The following is a 21488-nucleotide window of genomic DNA, read 5'->3' as shown; positions in this document are numbered from 1 at the left end:
ACTGAAGCCTAGTTTTGGCTCACTGAGATTGCTTGCATTGTGACAATATTTTTATGACAATTAAGCATTTTCATCCAGAATTCTCGTTAGTAAATTAGTAAAAGTAAATTATGGATGAAAAGGTTATTTATTATTATTTTAGATTTTATTTAATTTTTTTGCATTAGCATTTCAGAAAAAATTGCTTTGTTTTTATGACCATTTCACAATAAATAATTATTAATTAAATAAGCTTTTTAAAAAAAAATCACATCTTATTTTATTATGTCTGTCTAATTTTGGTTTTGGGGTGATATATGACCTGAATTTTTATTTTTTTATTTTTTTGACATTCACAAAAAAAAAAAAAAGTACTGCAAAACCAAACGCAAAGTAAAGCAGAAGAAGCCCTTGTTTGCAGGGCTGACTGTAGGATATTGATGCACAAGCACTGATTGATCGATGGTAGCAAAGAGCACAAATATACACGCAAAAAAACCCTCAATATCACACTAAAATCATTTATGACTAAAAAAACCACCGCCCTTAAAACACAAAAAACACAAAAAAAAAAAAAATGATCGTTGAGTCACAAGCTTGACATTAAGGTCACTCAAGGCCATATGTGCATATGTTTAGGTGAATCTGTCTATCAAACCTAAAAAACACTTAGCATTACTCTAGAACTCAAATCACGTGTGTGTATTGCTCTGCTGGTACTCATCTGTTACAAAACATGGAGCCTGACTCCAAGCCCAAAGCTTCTGTCATCCCTTATCATTAATCACATTGCATACGTTTAGGTGAACTGCACTCGGTTAGTGTTATCTGTTGTTTCGCTCACAGTCTATTGCTTGTCAACTGGTAAACAGTGAGAGGATGCCGAGTTCACACTGCACTGGAGGGCATCACCAAAATCATCAAATCCAGATAAGGAAATCTAAGCCTGAGCCAATCAGAAGGCTTCAGCCAAGTCTCTCCATCCAATCACACGTGTCCGACATCATCCAGGTCACATGTCCGTTTCAAATGTCCCTTTTCAATGATTTCATGAATAGAGTTCTGACTAGGAAGAGATGGATTTCCTCACCATGGCATATGACTGGTGGATGAACAAATTAAAGAAAGGTAGATGGGATTGGTCAATGTGCTGGATGTCTCGGGAACACGATGAAGACGTCGGTGTGTCGTTCCTATGTTTGGTTCTCCGAGCTATCCAGACTGGCAGGGTAATGCTGAAGTCTTCCAGATCCCTCGATCCAAAGAGGGTGTCAGCGGTTTGGGGAATGGTGTGTGTATTTGTGCGTGTGTTTGTGTGTGAGAGAGACTTTACAGGGGGGCGTGTGGGGAAGTTCCATACTTAGCTTTGTGACTCCATTTCCAGTTTTCATTGTGGATTTGTGTCTGTGTGGTTTATGAAAAGTCTCGTCAAAGGAACCATGACTGAAAGAAAAGGAAAGTAATGAGAGTCATTTTCCAAATAACCTTAGTTAATAAGTTTCATAACCACATTTTTAAATGTCTGAGTAAAAGAGTTTTCTTAAAAAAATAGAAATTGTTTGCTCAAACAGGGAAATTCTGTTCATGTACTCATACTCATGTCCCAAAACGTTCTCTCTCCCATTGAACATTTTTTAACAGAATTTAAGTTTGCAATATGTGAATATACACAGACTTGCATGAGATTTGAAATATACAGTGGACGGATTTGAGGGGAGAGTTTTCAGCAAATAATGACTGTGTTGGAAAGCTTGAACACAGTTTGGAGTATAAATGAATACTTTTATTCAGCAAGGATGCACTATATTGACCAAAAGTGACAGTACAGACTTTTATAATGTCGGTAAGCAAAGTTCTCACAAAAATGTTTTCAACCTTGCTAATAATGATGTTTCTTGAGCAGCAAATCAGCACATTAGAATGATTTCTAAATGATCATGTGACACTAAAGCTTTGCATCACAGGAATAGAAAACAGTTCATTGAAATTAAATTAATTCTGTCATTTTGATCAAATAAATGCAGCCTTGGTGATTATAAGAGATTTTTTTTTACGAACTTTTTAAAGTTGGTAAAGGCAGAAAGTCGTGGTTTTGGAATGACATGAAGGTAGGGACAGTATATGAAAACTATTCAAAAGAATGTTTACTGTTGAGTGAACCATTCCTGACAGTTTGACATTTTTATCAGTGCAGTGTGACAGTTCTCAGAATTACCACTAGAGTACAGTGGACACAATATAAACACTCACACTATGTCTACAGACCAGCTCAGAAATCTCAGTGTCGCTGCTTCCCCGCAAAATAAATGCTTAAACAAAGCTACTGCTGGTTTTAGTATGGTATCTAGAGAGAAATACTTGACTTAAGAAGTTTGCTGATTTTTGACTCACTAGAAGTTCTAGAATCTGTGGATCCCTGTGGGACCCATATTATATTTCTGTCTTTCTCACTGTAATCCCCAGTAGTGGTGTCCATCCTTTTTCTTAAGTTGTCTCCTGTTGAAGTTCATGTTCAACTACCTATGACATCATGTCTGGTTGCTGAGGGCAACCAGACAGTCGGGACGTGACACCCTCTCTCTGCCCATATTTTTCTAAATGGTTCACACAATGTAATACCATCTCAAAACCACTTAAAACAAACTTAAAACAAACCAAAACACACTCCTTAACACAAACAAATCCACATGAACGTCACAGCACCTCCATCTGAAATTTTTTTAAATGGTTTATTCATCAGTTAGAAAGTAAAAAACGAAGGATAGTACAAGGAGGATAGTACAAATGACCCTCTCACTGACTGACAAATCTTACCGAGCCCAAACTTAAAAAGACTGAAACTTAGAAAGTCACTGTATATAACTGTTCTAAAAGTAATGCAAAACGAGACTTTCATTGCTGGTAGATTTTCTAATTCAACCCGCCTTTAGCAGATGAGGCATTTTGGATGCTGCGAGTGTGTAAATGTTTATGCAGGACTTTATGACAGAAAAAAAGAGGACACTGTAAAGTCATACTTACTTTCTTACACAATAAATCTGATGAATCATAAGACATTTGGTTTTGGAATCAGTGAGGAGGAGGAGGAAACAATTGTTTCCATGTGTACGGTCTTATTGTTAGTGCTTGTGGTTTTGGTAGCTGGTGCGAGTAGGAACACAGCCACAAAATCCATTTGAAATGATCAGCGTGTCCCTCAGCAAACCCCCAGAGAGCCGCTGACTGCTACCAAACACACGCACATAACAGGGCTCAGACCCACCATACTCGCTGATCAAAAACACATGATTGATGGATGGACTGAAAAGGCTGCTATTTTCAATTTAAAGGAATATTCTAGGGTATTTTCCACTTAAATGTCTACGCACCACATCTTTAGCATGATGTTGCTGATGAGCACAGACTCATCCCTCAGCGTGTATATACAAACAGGACATGATTTTACAGTAAATACACTTTCAGTGGAAGCCTACCAGACAAAGCGGCCTGAGGGTCTGAACACAAAAATTATCAGAATCAAATAAAAATGTACAAAATAAACAAAAACTTAAAAAATAATCCTCAACTTAAACTCTAAACACCAAAAAAAAATTTACCATTTGTATACACACATCACATTTGTTTATGCACGCATTTTCAGTGGTAAGCCAATCAACAGCATGCCACACATGTCCCTAAAGTAAATCTGCATGTATGCATGTACCTGAGTCTGCTGTGGGATGTTCAGAAAGTTGTTGTCCCGTGATCCGATGCCGACAAACCTGTTGGAAGCTGTGGAGCCTGGCGCTGGGTATGCTGCTGGGACACACACACGTCTGTCAGCATTCACAGCTGTGATGTTTGTGTTTGTATTGTAAAGATTTTAATAAGAAGCTCATATCTGAATTACTGGCACTAAAATGTAAAATAAACAAGTGACTTGAAGGTGAAGTGCACATTAGCGGCACTAAATGGGGTTGCAATCTGTTTGAGTAAATCAAGGAGTCAAGGTTTGGCTGGATAGCACTGGCCATTTAGCACCTGCTGAAAAAACAACAAACAACAAAATAACAAAAACAAACTAACTATTATAAAATACAAAATATTTACTTTACGAGTCAGTAACCAGCAGGAATGGGACATACAGATTGGAATTATTATTTAATATTAATTATATTAAAAAAATTTTTAAATAAAAAATATTCTTAAATAGTAAACCTTGAATTCTAGTAGATGTTTTGATGCTGCTGACAGATTGTTTTTGGAAACATCTAATGGACTTTATGTCTTCTGCCTCCTTTAATGACACAGCTTAGGATATTCACTATTGAAAGGCTTGGCACTAAGAACCCATAATCAAACATAACCAAGTGCACCAGCCAAAAAACTGTCATTGAGATGAATGGGAATGGTAATGGATAGATTTCTCTAGGTATTGGAGTCCTTCTTGGACCAAAGGCAGACAGAATGAATGCCTGATATATATCTGAAATCTATGTCTGTCGCTGGTTGCACAAAATCTTAACAGTGAGTTACACCAGCATCAACTGATTTGTAGAAAATGGATTACTTTCCTTGGAGTACTATAATAACTAAATTTGCACACTCAATATGAGCTCAAATGTTTGTGTTTCAATAAATGGCTGGAGCCATTTATTGATGCCATGAAGATTAAACTGGAGTTGAAAAAAAAAAAATCTGACTCTCATTTAAAAATGACAATTAAAAAAACATTCAAACATTTTAAAATTAAATTTTAAATTCAAATATTAAATTCAGGGCAGTTAAAAACATTCAAACATTTTAAAAAAAAAAATTAAATTCAAATATTAAAATCAGAACAAAAAAAAAATGAAAAAAAAAAAAAGGTCATTTTCAGTTGAAAAAAAAAAAAAAAAAAAAAAAAATCAAACATTTTTGAATTCACTTTCAAATTCAAATTTCAAATTCAGGGCAGTTTTGCGGAGTGGACTCCATGGAATATGAGGAGCATTTATATCATAACAGAAAAAATAAAATTTGTTTGTGTGTGATTTACTTAATAAAAATGAAAAAAAAAGCTGCTGTGTGGAAAAGCAAAAACACCGAAAGATGGAAGGTAAAAAAAAAAATACAACAATACAACAAGCTGATACACAAACAACAAGATATGAAATGAAATAAACGAATGAGGAAAAACAAAGAAAGAAAAAGAACATTCACGAGTAAGAAGGGAAAAAAGGAAGGGATGGTCTTCTCATAGATTTGCTCAACCAGGCTCCTCTTTTTGCCCACCCGCCCTGCTGACAGCACCCGACACACACACATCCCAAGCAAAGACCCACAACCCAGTGCCGCCTGCTCTCACACACTACCAGACACATTACAGATCCCTTCACCTGCACGTCTACACACATTTCCTTTTTGTATTTAGCTTGAAGTGTCAATGGAAAGGCGCTCTCGCTGAATGTGGGGCGTCATTTTTTGTTTGTTTGTTTGGAGTCCATGCCAGCTGCCCTGAATTTGATCTCTTGAAGGAAGAAAAGAAAGAAAGGAAAATGAAAAGTGAGAGTGATGAGGAGGGAGGCTGATCTATGGGAATGATTGGCTGGTGTTCTTGCTTTGATTCAGCCAATGAGAGGCAGCAAAGTGTCTCCATTCCCATTCAATTGCAAAAGTCAGTGACTGATTGCAATTGGATAAATAAAAAAAAAAAAAAAACAGGATGAAAAGGGAATAGAATGAGAAAAAATGAACAAAGAAAAAAGTCAGATGGAGAAGAGCAGGGCATCTAAAGCCAGAAATTTAATTCACGCAAGTACGCAAACAGGAATCCTTAAAATAGCTGAGCCTGTTGTTTTATTATCCAGATAGCTTATCATGAACATGTTAATCTTTTAACTAACCTAAAGTAACTTTGAGAAAACTGACTGTAGAAGATATTTTTATGCAAACGGCCTCAATGCGCTCGATCCCGAGGAACTATTTGCGTACTTGCGTAGGGTATGTTTCGGGCCTAATGGTCAAAAGTCGTGGTTCTATCACTCAAAGAGTTGATGCAGCGGTAATGGGGCATTTCGAGGGCTCTGGTGGGTCTGGTGCTTGAGCGGACACTTACAGGGCGAGGCCGGGGAGCCGACTCCACTCTCGGGGTGTGTGTGGCTGGGTTTGTGCTCGGGCAGGGGGAGGGGCATCGGCACCGGCCGCGCTACCGGAGGAGGAGGAGGTGGCAGCAAGAAGGAGCCGGGCAGTTTGCTCTGACCGCTCCCGTTAGGCTGCAGATACACACACACACACATACAGATGGTGAGGGGGTGAAAGAGGCACACGCACTCACACACTCACACAGATACAGAAATGTGGAGGCATGCAATCACAAAGGGTGAGATTGGAATGTTGCAAACGTACAAAGACATTCAAAAATTAATAAACATACACAGAGCTACTAAAGTGTCATGAAACATGCCATTTTAGTTCAGATCGAAAAATGCAAAAACAAAATTCTCTCCAGCCTACATAAATAAAAAAATGATCCTAAACTCACAGACGTTGATTGCTAAAAGTTAATCATGCTACTGTTTCTTTTTTTAAAAAGGCTATCATATTTGAATTAAATAACAACTATCAACAATAAACAATACATAATAAAAAAATGACTACTGCTGCTACCAACTAAAAAGACTATTTTCAATAATCCATACTGTATAGGTAAATGGGGACTGGGGCTGCGAGCTACAAAAAGGACATAAAAGCATCATAATAGTAGTTAATATGATGTACATAACATTTCCATTCTTAAATCTTATGATTTTTCATGATTTAAGTTTCCCCTTATTTTTGGAAAATAATATAATTTAATATAAGGAATGATTAGATATTACATATAACTTATAATACACCAATTACCATATCAATTACAACATACATGAAACAAAATCAAACACACACAAACCATGAATCTTTGACTTTAAACCCAGAGGAAGAAAAACATAACATACAATCATTGTAGACACTACCACATCTGTTTAAAAAGAGTGTTTTAGTGTTTCATGACACTTTGTATAACAAATGAAGCGATGAAACTGAAATCAAAACAAGATAAACGGAAACTGTCAAGTGTTAGATAATGAAGAGAAAGAGAAAGGAAGAGAGGAGAAGAGAGAGGGACTTTAGCAGAGATGTGTGTCAGTAAGTGTGTGTGTGTATGTCCACTGGTGCTGTGTGAATCATGATGGTGTGTGTGTGTGTGTTACCTGTGCCCCCGGCTGCCCCGAGCCATCAGCACAGACGAACTGGACGAACTCTTTGAGTGGGTCCTGATGGTGGTGATAGCGGATGGTGGGGTGGGTGAAGTATGGACTGGACTGCTGGATGATGGAGGGAGCAGGAAAATGAAGGGCAGAGGCTGAGGCACGCGGACTCCCTGAGAAAGAGAGAGAGAAAGAGTGAGTTAAGTGTGTTGTAGACACAGTGTATTGTGCTATTAGAGTTATTAGAATTTGTGTGTGCTCATATAAACCTAAATTCTTAGACTTTGTCTCTCTTTAAATGATGTCCTAACCTTAATGGAATAGCTCACCAAAAAAAAGTAACATTTTAACATTTATTCATCCTCATTTACCATATAATAAATGTGAATGGGGCTCCAAAAAGGACAAAAAAGTGCCAGAAAAGTCATTTATATGACTCATGTGCTACATTTTAAGACTTCTGAACTCATACTGAACTAACTTTTTAAAACTCGTACTGAAACCTCCTTAAAGACTCTCAGTTTCATGTTTAATTAAAAAAATGATTAATTAAATAGTCTTGGGTCAATAAGATTTTAAAAATGTTTTTGAAAAGAAGTCTCTTCTGCTCAGCAAGGCTGCAATTTTTTGCTCAAAAATACAGTAAAAACTGTAACATTGTGAAATATTGTTACAATTTAAATGAGATTTTTTTTCTATTTGAATATATTAGAAATACTCACTAACACCCCACAAAAAATTATAAAAAAACAGCTTATTAAAATCATAGCGTAACATCCACCTCTTACTAAACACATAAAAAAGCATCTTAAAGAAATCAGCATAAAATATCACACATTTCCCCAGGAGCCACAAAGAAGTCAGGCAATTGGAAATCACATGAGGAAATTATTTTACTGACACAATTTTCATTTGCTTTTGAGCTGAACTGTTTGTCTTTAAGATGCCATTTCCACATTAACAGTGTCTTTTTCCTTTTATCTATCTCATAGCCTGTCCCCTTTTTTATTGTATAAAAAGAGCAGCCCTCTTTTCTGCATCACATCTTCTTAATCCAGGGTGCCAACAAACACACAGGAGCCAGGCGCTATGGGGTGCCAACAAACACACACACACACACACACACACACACCTTCACCACACCAACACACACACACACACACACACACACACACACACACACACACACACACACACACACACGCAAGCAAACGCACTCATAAACGCCCTAACACACAAACAAAAATGGTATCTTCTCAATCTCCACAAGAGTTATTCATCACTCACAAAAGCAAACCACAGTTTCTCTTTCACAACACCAGCCAACATCCATCCATAACTCACACAAACGCATTAGAAACGGCAGCGACTCATGTGCATGCAGTCTGCCCTCGTCTCCCGGCTTAACGCAAACCTTGCTTTTTCCACCGTCTTGACTCTACATAAACATTCTAACCAGAAGAGTCTGCTGGAGAAAAACTTCCATAGTCACACGCACGTTTAATCCATTTAAAGCCGCCGCTCTCTGTCCCGCTGACCTTTACTTGATTAGGGCACGCCGACTGCAGACAGACCCGAATGGATAGCAATTCTGTGCTTTTCCCAGGGCCATCGGATGGGATTAAACATCCGGGACGTCAGGGAGAACACGGGAGAGAGCTTTGAATCGCTCTCCTTTGGATGGGAATGGAGATGTTTGGAGCAGCCTGCGAGACTGCGGTCTTAATGCCTCTGAATATCATCGTTTTACTGACGGGATTTTCATGGTGCTCCGAATGCGCCTGCCAAGAAGAGCCCGATAAGAGTACCCCCCCCACCTCACCACCGATCATCTTCCCCACATACACATGCTCTCCTTCACATTTTGTCCTCTGCCAATATGAATGACAGCATGTCTGTATAACAAGCAACATGCTCGCTGGCTAATTTTAAAAACGGAGAGAGCGAAACGTACAGTTTTTATATGATTCTCTTGGTCACGCATCTGTTACACATTGGGAAGCGTTCTAAACGTTCCCTCATGGCTTCCCCTGTTTGTGTCTCCGTCCCCCTCCTTCTCTTTTCTTCAACCACAAATAGTCTCTGGTAATTCACAAGGATGTTGAAATAAGAATGTTTGAAATGAGAACAAAATGAGCCAATCAACTCTCTGACATTCAGATGAGAGCTCTGCACACTGTTATTTAATTGTTAAATGAGTACTGTTCATCACAGAGAGTAGTATAAGTGTCCTGGGAATGGAGGAAAATGTCTCATTACAGCAAATATTTTTTAGTAGGGATCTTACTGGTTCTGATTTGATCCTTTTGACAACTTCGATTTATTATTTATTCTTTTTAGGAATTCTATACACTAAAAAGAACCGACTCAAAAGAGTCATTTGTTTGGGGACTGGACTACACTGGCTACACAGATTTTCATAGCAAATACAGCTAAACAAAATTAATAACACTCAATAACATTCACTAAAAAAAACCTGACTCATAAAAACAACTAAAAAGTCTACACAGATGGCTACACAGATTTTCATAGCAAATACAGCTAAACAGTGGTGCGAGAAACACTGTCAGAGTATTTTATTATGGTTTTCATCCACACCGCACATTCATCAACTGTTAAAGAGAACCAAAATTCATTAAAAATAGATAAGAATTGATTAAATAAACAAAAAAAAATTTACAAAATACACTCTATGATCAAATGAAATCACAGACCATCTTTTATATGATATCTACAAGCAATGACGCATAAGTTGCTTCAAATGAAATAATAAAATGTAGGTCACACATTTTAAGAAACATGAGAAAACATCCAGAAAACACACTTGAGAAAAGTGGTAGAAGCTGTGGATGAGATGATGATGAGAGAAGAGAGGAAAAGATGGAGAGCAAGAGGGAACGTGGATGGATGGTGCTGTTCATGAACTATGGCAGCTCCTTACTTTCTCTGTCTCTCTGCCCAGCCAATCAGAGGCCTCCATCAATAACTCACCACTGTTTAGAGCCAATCAAATGCCACTGAGGGCAATTTTGGACTAGTGTGGTGCCATAATGGGACTTTTGGACCAATCAGAAGCCTACGCTGCAATCTAATACTTAAATCCCTCCTTTCCCCCTCCATTCTCTCTCTCTCTCTCTCTCTCTCTCTCTCTCTCTCCCTGCTGGAGTGTGTCTGTCTCACCTGGTCTCACGCCTGCCAGCATGGGCAGCGGGTGGTGTGTGAAGGCCATTCGGGGGGACCTCGTCTGTGCTGACAGGGCGCTGAAATCGAATTTCCCCGCTGGCTTCTTTAGAGACCCAGGAGAGGACAGCCCTGCCAGAAACCACACGTCAACAACAACAACAGCACACACACCAATCAAACACTCACTGGCTGACCAGCTCAACTAACTAACTCAACTACTCCTTAAAAGATCATTGTTGGTTTTGAAGGGATTCAATATATACTGTTAATTTTTGCTAGAATTTTAACAACAAAAATGTTTATATTTCATTTAGTTTATATTTGGATAATCTAGTGAATTAAAAGATAATTCATATTTGATTATGTTCTCTATTTCTTTGGAACTTGATCATATTTAGATAAACATTAATATAAATACAAATTATTAAAGTAAATATAATAAAAATATATTAAATAAAACAAAAAATACAAATTTTTATATTTTAATAACTTTGGTAATGTCTATTTTTGAATAATCTAGTAAATAAAACAAATGATACTTCATTATATTTGATTATTTTACCTATTTATTTGGAACTTGATTGACAGGTTCTAATATTTTCAATACTGAAAGTGATACCTATTAATATAATTAATAGGTATTTCATAAAAAAAAAAAATATCAAAACAAAAATAATAATAATATCAAAAAAAAATTCAATAAAATAAAATCAAACAGTGTAATTAATATTATAAAACTGATAGTTCTGACTCTAAAATCTGATTGGATTAACCACATTGCAAAATATCCTATATTCACACACCTGTGAACAAGTTGCAACATTGCATGCCAAGCGTAAACAACTAAACTCAGCTTCACAACTTCTTCACAAAGTTATTCCTCTACTTTGTATTCTTTGCCGCCCTTAATGTGTAAATAACATAAAGCAGTGATGTCCACAAATAGCAATGCAAATATAGCCTGTAGCTGTACAAACATTTACAAATTTCTACCGTCACACAATGTGTATAGCATCATACCACCCGGCCGTAGTCTTTAACTATTAAATTAGGAACACCTCAACTAGTTCAATCCATCACCAGAAAGATGAAAGAGAGATGAAAATAAAATGAAAAGGTGAGAAATTGCAGGAGAAAGTGATAACAGAGCAGGGATGGCTCGTAATTGGAAGATAACCAAAACACACACACACACACACACACACACACACACACACACAGAGTCCTCCTGGCACCCATTGCTCAGTATTACTCATACACACACACACACACACACACTTAAACTTCATTTCAGTTTGATGCTATTTTTTCCACTCTGCATTACAAGGCATTAAATCCCATTTCAGTTTAATTCCCCTTTCTCAGTTCACTTTCGACTGCATTTGTTCTCGCATGTGTGTATGTGTGTGTGTGCCAGGGAGAACACCCATGTGTGTGGGAGTGTGTAAATGCATGTGAAAGTGTTAAGTCTGTATATGTATATTTATCACAAAACGTGTACACATGCACTCTCATCTCGCACATCTCGCCTCCTGGTTCTTTTGAAATAAGAATTTGATGTACTATAAAAATAATACATTCAAAGATTCTCAGAACAAAACATTTACGAAAACTTTTAAAAATCCCAACAAATTTACATAAAAAAAAAAATTAAACCTTTAATCAAAAATTACAAAAACATAAAAAACTAAAAAAATTATTTTCTTTTCTTAAAAAGGTTTGAAATGAAAAGCATTGCTTTCTGATTATGACATTCACACACAAACGCAGAGCAGATGTCTCCCACTATACTGTAGATACACGGAAGCGCCATCTGGGACCAGAACACAGACTGAGAGTGTGTGTACGTGTGTATATGTGTGTGTGGCTAATGCGTGGACAGAAGGTGCACCTGTGTTGTGCATTTTCTCAGGGATTGTTTGTGTGTATGTTGCTCTGACTTTGACTGTCCCATCTGGGTTCTTCCAACACTACTAGCTGATTGTGACCACAGCGATCGTTTAGTTTAGTGTCTACCGCCAAAGCTAAAGCACCCAGTGTCGATACTAAACCTCTCAGAGTGAATAACACTGAGAATTATTATTAAATTAACTTCAGTGATGTTAAACAAAAAAAAAGAATCAATAACATGGGTAAAAAAAAAACAGACTAACCAAGCCACACATATACAGTCGACATCTGATGCCCTACTGTCCTGACACTAACCTTGTGTACATGTGTAAGTGTGTGTAGTATGTATTCTAACCATGGTAAGGAAACTGCACACCATCATTCTCATGTTTTATCTTCCTCTCTTGAACACTCGTCAAATGGTGCTGAACTGCAACTGGAGAAGGGAATTATTAACACAAGAAGAGGGAGGAAGAAGGGGAAAACATTGTGTTGAGATCATGAACATAATGCAATTGATCCCTTTTTCACCGATATGGTACCAATACCCAATCTAACCCCATACAGCCTATGTCAAGTCAGTGGAAATGTAGGTCGGTTCTCAAAGATAACTGCTACTGTGTTGAAGATCCCACAGCCGAGACCAGACTCCGGTATCAGCACCATTTCAGTGTAAAAGGCATATTCGTATGAACATGTGATGCTCACCTGCATCGACATCATTCGGCCAGCCGCTGGACTGGGAGCTGGTGCCGGCCGGAGAACGACTGTAGAAGACATCATCGACAGGACTCTCCATCTCACTGTCATCTATAGACTTACGCTTATTAGAGCTACAGAGAGAGACAGAGACCATGAGAGAGGTACATCAATATCCCTGTGACAGATTCCTGTAGACAGATAAGAGAGAAAAACAGAAAGAGTGCAGCGATACAGAAGACTGTGACAGACTTAGTACCTCCGAGGAAGACTGGCGTACAGCTCCACCTCAGACCTACAGTGCAAGAAGAACCACAGACAAAGGGGAAACAGAAGGAAGGACAAAAAGGAGAGCAAGGCAGATCAAATTTCCACTGAAGAGAGACTGAAACAGGCATAAAGAGCAGGCCATGGGTGTATGTGTGTGTTCACCTTGTGGATGGAGGAGAGGCAAGTGAACGTCTGCCGAGTGCTACTTGGTTGATATTGTAGTAACCGGGACTTTCCAGATCCGCAAGAGAGAAATTAGGACCTGATGCTGTTGCAACAGGGGCTGCGGAAGAGAGAAGAGTTTGAACTTTTCAAATGTAAAATATAAAAACTTAAATATCTAATAGAGAGGGTGAAGTTACTAATGAATCCATGCTATTTGGTAATTTACTACTTCCCATCAATACCAAATCTGGTTATTACAACTTGCTTAAGGAGAGCATCACTTCTTTCAGGATTATTATCATTAACTAAAACTAAAACCATTAAAAAGATTTTTGTTACTTGAAATGAGCATTAATTAAAATAAAATAAATGAAAAATACTATTTCGTTTCAGCATTCCTCATTTTCTTTTAATTTAACTTGAAGAACTAAAATAATGTAAACTAAAACTGAAATAAAAATTTATGAAAATTATATTCATATTTAATAAAACAAAATGACAAAAGCACACAACAAAATTACAAAAAAATAAATAAATCTTAAAATGAAAACAAATTATAAAAATAAAAACAAAAAATATTAATATTAATATAAACAATGTAAAATTTATATTGCAAATTTATAAAACAACACTTTTTTTCTCAGGATTTATGGTGTTTTCTTGTCTTTTTAATAAAAACTCTAAGGCTGATTAAGATGTAGTAACCTAACAAATCAGAATATCAAATTAGCAAATTGAGTCAGACATTACTTCAGTGAAAGGGTGAGAGTCCTCTGTTTGGTTTGGTCTGTTTACCAAACTGTTCCACTGATTCATTAATAAGAATTCAACAATTAAGCGATTCGTTCATGAATTTGGCAACACAACTAATATTTTTTGCAGTGTGCTGTTCATTTCAGAAAACACTGGTGTGTTAGAGCACTTACTCTGAGACACTCGTACCAGCTCGGCTACGTTCCACACCCCCGAAGTCACAAAGCAGTCCTGAAAACTCAGATGTCCTGCAGAAACAACACAAATTCACATTCCTTAACTCAACATATTCCTCACCCATCTGGAACCCGGTCTCTGTGGTAAGAGACATTAATAACTCTCGTCTAACACTCATGTTTGTGTGATACTGCTGTACTAAAGTGTGGGGTAAGACTTTTTTTCATGAAAGATCCATTAAATTGTTCAAAAATGACGGTAAAATCATTTATAATATTTCAAAAGATTTATATTTAAACAAAATTAAACTCATTAAAACTTAAAAACCAGCAAAACAGAATAATTTATTAATGACCGCTTGAAAATTAACACTTGAATAACAATACAAAAAAATCATCAAACCAACAAAAATGTAAAAAGCATTTTAAAATATATTACAATTCAAAACAGGCATTGTAATAATATTTCACAATATTATTTTGCACAATACAATTTTTTTTTTTTAAATCAAATAAATGCAGCCTTGGTAAGCATAAGAGACTTCTTTCAGAAACATACAAAAAAATCTAGACTCCAAATTTTAAATGGTATAATAGTGTGTGAGTCTCACCGTTTGGTGGGGGTTTGATGTCCGACTCTAATTGTCTAATTGAACAGACTCATCACACAGAATCTGAAAAAACAAACAAAAAAAACAAATCAAATTAATAAAATAAAATCACACACAATCAATAACTACTGTATTGAATTGATCATTCATTGATTGTTCAGATTATACACACTTATACACAACAACACATATTGCGAGCAGATATTGTTGAGCCGTGTGAACACGAGAGAGAAAATGAGAAATGAGTGTCTGAGTACATATGCATGAAAGTGTGTGTTATCAGCACAGTTTATGGCAGGCTGCGTGTGCATGTGTGTTTGTGGAGGTGTTTATCGGGCGGCTGTAGGTGATAAGGGAACACACTGGCTCGTGCCAGCATGATTTGATAAGAGTGTGTAGAGATTAGGACAAATACACTCACACAAACAAAAGAACAGCAGTCTAAACAGAGGAGAAAGAGCAAGACGCTTTCTTTTTTTCTCTACATTTAGCGTGTTGTCTCCATCTCTCGCTTTCTCTTTCTCTTTTTCTGGAGTCCTGGCAGCCATTTTAGTCTTTGGCAGCCATCTTATTATTGGCGGTGCACACACATTCCTGCTAGCTGACGACATACATACACACACACAGGATAAACATAGGCCCAAACCCATGAACAAGGCTGAAAAATGTGTACAGTAGGTTGTGTTTCACATGGCATACAGCATCCCAAGTCCTGTTTGAGCTCACCGAGCAAAAGAGCTGCAACAAAGCGTCCACAAGTCATTCAGCCTCAATGAGTGCTGGAGATTCCCGGCTACCGTTTGAGTTCACTACAAATTCGAAAGAAGCCCAGGTTGGTGTTACAAAAGCAAACCTTAAAAGCATCAAGTTTTTGTCATTTTTAAGCTTGGCTGCAGCTGTCACACTTTTTATCAATATACAGAAAAGAGCGGCTGGGATGTTCTTCAAAATTTCTCCTTTTGAGTAAAAAAGAAATTCATACATGTTTGTAACGACTTGATGAGCAAATAATGACAGAGTTACACACAGACTGGTGCAGACAGTAAACACTGCAACTGATTTCACCCACACACAAATGACCAAAAACATTCATACAGTATGTACTGTTCATCTGCAGCTTCATGCTCCCATTGTTTTTGAAAGGGCTTCGCTGACCCTCCTGACCCTCCTTGTGTGCTCTAGTAGGTGAGAAAAGTAACTAGTTTTTAACTAGTTTTTAAACTATATTTAACTACTTCTTTAATGTATTAGGTCATTAAAACCCCAATCTAACTTTATTATTACAATTAAACAACTGTTTCTATTAGAATATATTCTTAAATGTTATTTATTCTAGTGATCAAAGCTATATTTTCAGCATCATTACTCCAGTCTTCAGTGTCACATGATCCTTCAGAAATCAGTCTAATATGCTGATTTGCTGCTCAAGAAACATTTCTATTATCAATGTTAAAATCAATGATACATGTTTTTTTCAGGATTCACTAATGAATAGAAAGTCCAAAAGTACAGCATTTATCTGAAAACATTATCAACATTATCACTGTTGACACTTTCAATCAATATAAATTCAAAGCAAAAACATCAACTCCATCACTTTTACCTTCTGTCTTATTTAATTTTCTTCTTTTTCCTAAATTATATGTAATGTAACTTTCCTATTTCCTTTTTCCTCTTTTCTCCTTATTTTTAGGAAACTCTTTTTCCTAAAAAAAATAAATAAACCTTATATATTTTATAAAAGTGGGAAATATAAATTCTAAGCTACATTTACTTCTGAAGTCATAATGACAGCTTTGTGTGAGGAGTAGACCAAAACTTAATTAAATTTTTAACATAATTTTATTTACTGACCGTCTTTCCATACGCTGCAGCTGTCAAATGAAGTTTGTTGCACACTGCATTAGGTTTAATGATTATGAGTGGGTAGATGTCCACACATGTTTTTTTTTTATTATAATGTCTAATAACTTCAGGTACGTGCATGTTTGTGCCTATAAAACAACTCTCTCTGTGTTTTTTTAAACATTTCTCTCTCTCTCTCTCTCTCTCTCTCTCTCTCTCTGACCCAAACAGATGTTAAACCCCATACAGCCTCTTTTTCTTCACCCCCTCCCTCCGTCCCAATTTATCAGCATGCAGTTGGATTTCGCTTAAGAGGTTTAGCATTATGTTGCTAAACATTCTGACCTTTTTTTAATCCATAATGCTCTTAAAGTGTTCCAAAGCGTCCTAATCCCCTCCGCCTTCTCACTCCGCGGCTCCCCGCACTCATTTATCAGCCAATACTCATCATTCTCAGGCTTTCTTTCAGCTCTAATTATTTATTTCTCATCCTGAGCTCAGTGTCACGATGAGAAATATCTCATAGCTCGAGGACATCCATATATGTGTGGTACTGGACTGGACTGCAAGATCGGTGGATTACAGATGCTCAGGAGTTACAGAGTCAGCCGAGAGAAACATCTGTCTGCACTTAAACATGAAGAGCTTTGGGGAGCAGCTCAGCAAACGTAAACTCATTTGTAAGGTTATTTCATTAAAAGCAAGCTGTTTTTCAATGTGCATTTGTGTGTGTACATTTTTCTATGTATGCATGTGTAAGTCTGTGTATGAAGGAGCAGGTGTGTGAGAGTGGTTTCGGCACAGCCTGTCACCCATCTGTGTGCCCGTCTGCAGCCAGAGTGTGCCAATACACACACACACATAGAGAGAATAAATGGAGAAAGAGACATACACGCATGAAGAGAGATGAGAAAAGAGCAGAAAAATAAAGATGCATCTTTCACACATAAATCCAATAGTCTCCATCAATGTGTTGACATAAATAGCTTTAATACACACTCACACCAGCGCGCAACACCCTGGCTAAGGCCGGCATGTGATTTGGGCTCTTTACAAGCTTTTGATTAGATGGGCACATCAGGTCTCAAAGGAACCCCAGGAGGACCCTCGTCCAAAAAGACAGAATGAGAGAAGGTTGGACAGAAAGAAAGAGAAAGTGGAATAATAATCACACTGTGTAACTCAAATCACTACAGAAGTGAAAATAATTACCTAAAGACAGATTATGAATTTCTAAATTGAACTGTTCTGTTCTATTTTACTCTTTCCTATCATATCCATTAAAAACTAAACTATCACATTCCTAAAAAAAAAAACTGTCACATTTCTACCTCAAATTCAAGAAAAAAAAATGTTTGCATAAAGTAAATTACATACTCTGCTGTTCAAACCGTTTGGGTAAGTAAGATTTTTCTTTTTTTTTTTTTTTGGTCCAGAAAGAAATGTATACTTTTATTCAGCAATTATACATTAAATTGATAAAAAGTGACAGTAAATACATTTATAATTTTACAAATATAAATAAATGCTGTTATTTTGAACGTTATATTCTGAATCCTGAAAAAAGATTTCCACAAAAGTGTTTTCAGCATTGATAATAATAATCATGTTTCCTGAGCAGCAAATCAGCATATTAGAATGATTTCTGAAGGATCATGTGACACTGAAGACTGAGTAATGATGCTGAAAATTCAGCTTGCATCACATGAATAAATTACATTTTAAAATATATTCAGTTCAAAAACAGTTATTTTAAATTGTAATAATATTTTGCCATATATCTGTTATTACTGTATTCTTAAGCAAATAAATTGGAGACAGGAGATTTCATTTAAAATAACATTAAAATAAAAAAAACCCAAAAACATCTTAACACCATATTAAAAAAAAAAAAAAATCAAAAATTCTTAACTTTATTAATATCAAAAATAATACAAAAACAATTAAAATATCCAAAAACATGCAAAAACATAAAAAAAATCACAAAAAAAAAATACAAAATATAATTCTTCAAGTGTTTTCTGTTGTTTTTGCATTCCAATGCGACCTAAACCTGATTTTGCTAGGTTTATCTATCACAGGCTTTGTAAGTCTATTCTCTTTCTTTCCAGTAGGGGGCTCTTCAGGGCAGTGAGGAAGTCAGACAAGTTAAAAACAGCAGAGCAAAAAGCCCAAGAGCTTTGGAGACAGCAGGTGATGCGATTTGGGCCATTTCAGGGCAGTCACAGGTGTGCAATTTCACATCAACAAACATCACCTTTCAGTGTCAATAAAAATAAACACAGTTTGTTGACACTTGTGGTTTGATCGCTGTGGTTCTCTTTCCCCACAGTACAAGCACAAGTCCAATAAATGATAGTCATAAACACACTCTTATGCAATGCAAACAGAGAAATATGCTGACAATGCTCCTCAGACTTACTATCTAATGCTAAATCTGGCCAGATAGAGCAGGATGTGCATCCATTTGTGTGTATGTGTGTGTGAGTGTGTGTCCTCAGAACACCCCTTAAACAAGACACAAAATAACTCAAAAACAGAAGGGCTGCACAGGATACCAGGTATAAAGCACACACACACTCTCTCTCTCTCTCTCTCTCTCTCTCTCTCTCTCTCTCTCTCACACACACACACACACACACTTAACCTGTATTACAACATTTAGAGCATATTAATCAACTTTTGAAACCCACAATAATAGATTGCATAATATAACTATTACTTATTGTACAGCTTGATAGCATGATACATCATCAACCAAGTACATAAAAAAAAAATCTTAGCTTTTCCTTTAGTGGTGCTTTCTTATACAAGTGCTTTCTGAGTCAATCGTTGCTATTAGTATTGTACACTCAAACTGATTTGAACAAACACCTAACCCTGACCCTAAGTATTACACTTTAAAAATACAGTAAATACAGTAAAATTTTATTAGAATTTAATTTTAAATGATTTTAAAACAAGTTTTTTTTTCTGTGATCAAATTTTCAGCATCATTACTCCAGTCTTCAGTGTCACATGGTCCTTCAGAAATCATTCTATGCTGATTTGCTGCTCAAGAAATATTTCTTTTGATCATAAATGTTGAAAAAAGTTGTGCTACTTAATATTTTTGTAAAAACTGATTTTTTCAGGATTCATAAATGCATAGAACATAAATAAACTGCATTTATATGGAATAGAAATCTTTTCTAACATTCTAAATGTATTAAATGCATCCTTAATGAATATATTAATGAATTATTCATATATACTTAATTATTTAATATATTAATAAACTATTAATAATAAAAAACTCTTACTGATCCCAAACTTTTCAATGCTAACAACACTCAAAGCATTGAGTTTTGCATAGACCAGCACTCTTGATCTTTAAAAAAAAAAGTGCAGATCTTTTTGGACAGTGCCAGAAAGATCCACCAAACTGATTATGTGATGTAAAAATGCCACTTTGTGCCACAGAAAGAGAAAGAAAGTGATACAAAGAGAAAGAGCCCGAAGGAGGTCTGGGAACAGAAGGTTCTGCCAAAAAAGCCGGGAGAGAGAATTAGGAGGGGGAAGGCAGACGGGATCTGTTGCCAAGGAAAGTGAAGAGAAGAGAGGAGTACACAACATACATCTAGACAAAGAGAACAGAGTGAACAGACAACTAATAGAGGAGGAGAACAAACAGAATAACAGACAGAAGACACACACTGATACATGAACACACATACACTTTGACCTCCAGTCACAGAGCCAGAAACCTAACATGCTTGCATGTGGAAGGTTGAGGTTCCTTTTCCAGCCAATCAAAGAGCTTGAAACTGACTGCACGAGCCAATGATACATGGGAGTTCCGATCCAAACCCCGCCCCCTGAGCTGCTTGCCTTGCTGTTCTTTGTGCATTGTGTAGTTGAAGCCCACAGATGCTCAATGATGTCATGAGTGTGTGTTGTGCAGCGGGGCGGATGGTCATCTGAGGTCACAGAGGGTTAGCGAACTGTCAATCATGACAGCTGGACAAAAAAAATAAATTCAAAACACATGTATATGTTCGCTTCACTAAACAAACATTTAATCATTACCAAACAAATAAATAAACAACATAAATAGATGGAAGAACAAATTACCACAACCCTCAATAGTCCCAAAAACAAAAAATATAAGCTTTTCCCAGAATCCTCTGTAGCCCTAAAAACATATGAACATCTCTACGAGGAATTGCATACATCATATCAGATAACAATAACCATCTGATCTTTGCTAACCTGATCTCATCTTATTATGTTTGTGTGCGGTTTGGCTTTTATCTTATTAAATGAGATAAGGAGCTTGAGGAGGAGCTTGTCCCATCTAGATTCTTGCTGTTCATCTGATCCAGGACCTTCTCTTCTCAGACGATGCCTGACATGAGGCAGCCAGTCTGAGGAAAGTGTAGTAGGATAGTCCCAGGCTGCAGTGAAGGCCTACGAGCCCTTCCAAATGACAGAAACTCAACTAAAGTAAATTTTCACGTTCTGAAGAAAATATAGCACCTGCGACCACAATGCTAGAGCAGTTGCAAAGGCATTGTCATGCAGTAGAGCTGCACGATAATGGTTAAACTGATAATCACAATTATTTCCCTCAAAAACTATAATCACAATTATTAATAATGATTGTTCACATTTCAGACATTACTTTTTATATTTCATCAGAGTTACTCCATGTGTACACGGCTGGTATT

The 21488-nt window shown here is 36.7% G+C and overlaps 1 protein-coding gene across 1 annotated transcript; it reads right to left on the bottom strand.

The window, feature by feature from the left end:
• Positions 1–677: 677 nt before the first annotated feature.
• nfixa (nuclear factor I/Xa) lies at positions 678–15482 on the bottom strand. The gene is made up of 12 exons (XM_042762756.1): positions 15382–15482; positions 14935–14969; positions 14321–14395; positions 13392–13512; positions 13219–13254; positions 12969–13093; positions 12616–12696; positions 10368–10499; positions 7191–7360; positions 6056–6212; positions 3683–3774; positions 678–1422 (listed from the first exon to the last, which is right to left on the bottom strand). Exons 1-12 carry the CDS (start codon positions 15480–15482, stop codon positions 1408–1410), a joined length of 1140 nt encoding a protein of 379 aa, XP_042618690.1. The 3' UTR covers positions 678–1407.
• Positions 15483–21488: the final 6006 nt, after the last annotated feature.

Source organism: Cyprinus carpio, chromosome A1, assembly GCF_018340385.1.
Source record: "Cyprinus carpio isolate SPL01 chromosome A1, ASM1834038v1, whole genome shotgun sequence".
In the NCBI taxonomy this organism is placed as follows: Eukaryota; Metazoa; Chordata; class Actinopteri; order Cypriniformes; family Cyprinidae; genus Cyprinus; species Cyprinus carpio.
The sequence above is the reverse complement of the archived record's forward strand: the minus strand, read 5'-3'. Positions and strand labels throughout refer to the sequence as shown.